Source organism: Lissotriton helveticus, chromosome 11 (genome assembly GCF_964261635.1).
Source record: "Lissotriton helveticus chromosome 11, aLisHel1.1, whole genome shotgun sequence".
Lineage (NCBI taxonomy): Eukaryota > Metazoa > Chordata > Amphibia > Caudata > Salamandridae > Lissotriton > Lissotriton helveticus.
The window spans coordinates 89,004,038-89,007,087 of record NC_136072.1 but is presented as its reverse complement, the minus strand read 5'-3'; the positions used below and the strand labels follow the sequence as shown (position 1 = coordinate 89,007,087).

The 3,050-nt window shown below is 40.3% G+C and overlaps 1 protein-coding gene across 1 annotated transcript; it reads left to right on the top strand.

Moving 5' to 3' along the window:
* Window positions 1-1,873: 1,873 nt before the first annotated feature.
* LOC144790729 (taste receptor type 2 member 7-like) lies at window positions 1,874-2,740 on the top strand. The gene has a single exon (XM_078665444.1). It carries the CDS (start codon window positions 1,874-1,876, stop codon window positions 2,738-2,740), a length of 867 nt encoding a protein of 288 aa, XP_078521570.1.
* The last annotated feature ends 310 nt before the right edge of the window (window positions 2,741-3,050 follow it).

Below are 3,050 nucleotides of genomic sequence, written 5' to 3'. Positions count from 1 at the left end.
TGGATGAAACTCAAGATATCTGTGGAGAACTAAAAGTGGAAAGTGTGTGACAAGCATGTATAGTTTAATAATGTTTTATAAAATTGTCTGTGTATATTATATATATTTTTAACATGTATGAAATGCTGCTATTGCGCTTTTATGATTGTTTGTCTACAATCGAATAAAGCTTTCTTGACTTGACTTGTGTGACAAGCATTATGGAGATCTGTATAACATTGCCAAAGTTATCACGAAATCCATGATTTTGTTTAATATCCCATTTAACTTTCTTGCCCTCCCTTGGTGGAATTGCATGGAAAATTAGATTCTGCACTTGTCTTAACTGCATATTATTTGGCAAATTTCAAGAAGCTTCATTAAAGAAAACCAATGTGATTAGCACTTGAAAACATTTGTGCCACCATTTTAGTCCACCCTTGATAGATCTGCACAGAGTTTGCCATATCCACAGAACACAGAAAATATTCTAAATGTCTGCCTAAGTTAACATGGATTTGTCGAATGATGCCAAACTTACTGGCACATGCATCAAAGTAGGCTTTTGCGATTCCTAAATAGCGATTTTTAAGGAATCGCTATTTAAGAATCGCAAAAGCCTATGCATGTAGGAATCGCTATAGAAATAGCGATTCCTAAACATTCCTTAATTGCTACTCGCAAATTGGTAGCCACACTTAAGGAATGCTGTCCCATTCATTCATATAGGCCTACAGGCCCATAGGAATGAATTGGAAATTGCATGAGCAATTTGCGAGTACCAGTAGGTTCTCGCAAATTGCTCATGCAATTTCAAGGGTGCAAAGGTGTCAAAATGACACCCTGTTGCCCCCTGAAATTGATCTCTGCACATATGTTGCACACACACATGCCCTAAGGGCATGTGTGTGTGCAACATGAAACTTTGAAAAATGCACAAAAGTTTTTGCAAATTACCATGAAGTTCCACATCATGGTAATTTGCTACTCCTATTAGCAAAATCGCTAATTTTTTAACTTTCCTGCATTGCATTTAAGGAATCTCAATTTGGTATTCCTTAAATGCAATCGTAATTTAAGGAATCTCAATTTAGAGATTCCTTAAATTGCGATTTGTGCATTTGGAATACTGCATCCCAAATGCAAAAATACCGGTGGCAAAGGGGCGGATTCTGAGAATCTGCCCGTTTGCGGCCGGTATTTGGTTTGATGCATGGGGCCATTAGAAGCAAATGAACACCAATGGGATAAAAACACGACTTCCCTTGAGTGTTGTGCTTGCTGACCATGTCTTTTTCTCCCCATTAAGCTTCCATATAGTTTGAAGAATATAAATACTTTGACATGTCCCGTATACATTCACATTTTGTCTTATATCTCCAAAGCGGTTAAATGGATTTGCGCCAAACCAACCACAAGCACTGAGTTTGGGACCCTCTTACAACCTATGAACCGTTTGTTCTATCAACACCAAATGAAGGATCTCCTATTTGTTCACGTATTCAGTTTATCCTCACAGTTTGGTCAGGGATTGGCCAAAGGTATTAAGGGAATAAATGTCAATTTTCCTATGGAGTGTGGTGTCAATCGTCACTACAGTGTCAAGTCTATTAAAACACAACAACATATTTGACCTCAGTAGCATGGGTATTAAAATGAGTAAAGTAGTTTGATTTCAAGATCAGATTTGCATCTATCCATAATCAAATGAGAAGTTAAGACAGGGATGATGCAAACCGTAATTTAAACCAGGAGCTGCTGCAGGTATCGCTGTTCACCTGACACTCAAAGGTCACCTCTCTTGTGAGCAACACATCTATTTCTAATTCCTTCAAGTGTTCTACAAGGAGGACACCAAATGGAGTTTGTACTTCAAATCTTGTTTTTGATTCTCATGGCATTAGTGAATGTGCTTGGAATACTTGCTAGTGGCTTCATCGTGGCATGTAATCTTCTGGACTGGGCTAAAAGCAGGAGTCTCACCACTTGTGATCTGATCTTGGTGGTTTTCGGGATCTCGTCTATTTCTTTTGAATGTACGCAGTTAGGAAACATTTATATTTCTGAATTATCACAGGGTATTTATGATGTGGATGCCATGAATCCTTTCATATATCTATTTCTATTGTGCACCTGCCTCACCAGCTGTTGGGTTACTGCGTGTCTCTGTGTCTTCTACTGCGTGAAAATTGTGGACATCAACCACCGCCTCTTCTACTGGATAAAACTGAGAATCTCTAAGAACATGCCATGGGTTCTCCTAGTGATAATCATCGGATCTTTGACTTTCAGTGTGGCCATAGACTTGGATTTATATGGAGAGTCCTATTGGAATTCATCAGCTAATCTCACAGCTAACGCTACTCTCATCAGTGGTGAAATGACTTTGAAACTTTCATACATATTAGCGAATGTTTTTGGATTCTGCTTGCCTCTTCTTCTTGAAATTGCTTCCATCATACTCATCCTCACATCACTCTACAGACATGCTCGGCGGATGAAGGAGAACGCGTCAGCATTTAGTCAACCCCGCTTGGATGCTCATGTAGGTGCAGCCAAAATGGTGGGATCCCTCCTATTGATCTTTGCTTCATTTTTAGTGGCAGAGTGTGTCGCACTAACTTTAGGCAAAGATTGGGCAAATTTTGTTTTGGGGACCTTCGTTACATTTTTTATTCCTGCACAAACTATCATCTTGATTCAAAGAACCAACAAACTGAAGCACAAACTCTGGAAGGTCCTCACATCTTGGAGGCAGTGAAGAGTTAATATAGTGTAAACATTTGTGAGGGTGAGGTTATATTGGTTCCTGGATCCCTTACCTCTGCATACTCACCCTGTATCATAAAACAAATATGTTTTCGAGAAGGAGCTTCGCACGCAACCAAGATGGCCGCGTGAGCTTAGGGCTCCCGAGACCCTCGTAAGCTCCTGCATCTATCCTGTCGTTTATCCTGTCCCTCATTGATGTCCTTGTGAAGACGCACCACGGGTGAGGCGAAATCTGCTTTCAGATCCCGAATTGGACCCCGGGAACTGGTGTTGTGGTGCTCCGACGATTGTGGCCTACG

Bases quoted from the DNA above. Each gene is read 5' to 3' on its own strand.
- LOC144790729 (XM_078665444.1), top strand. From the start codon at position 1,874: ATGGCATTAGTGAATGTGCTTGGAATACTTGCTAGTGGCTTCATCGTG.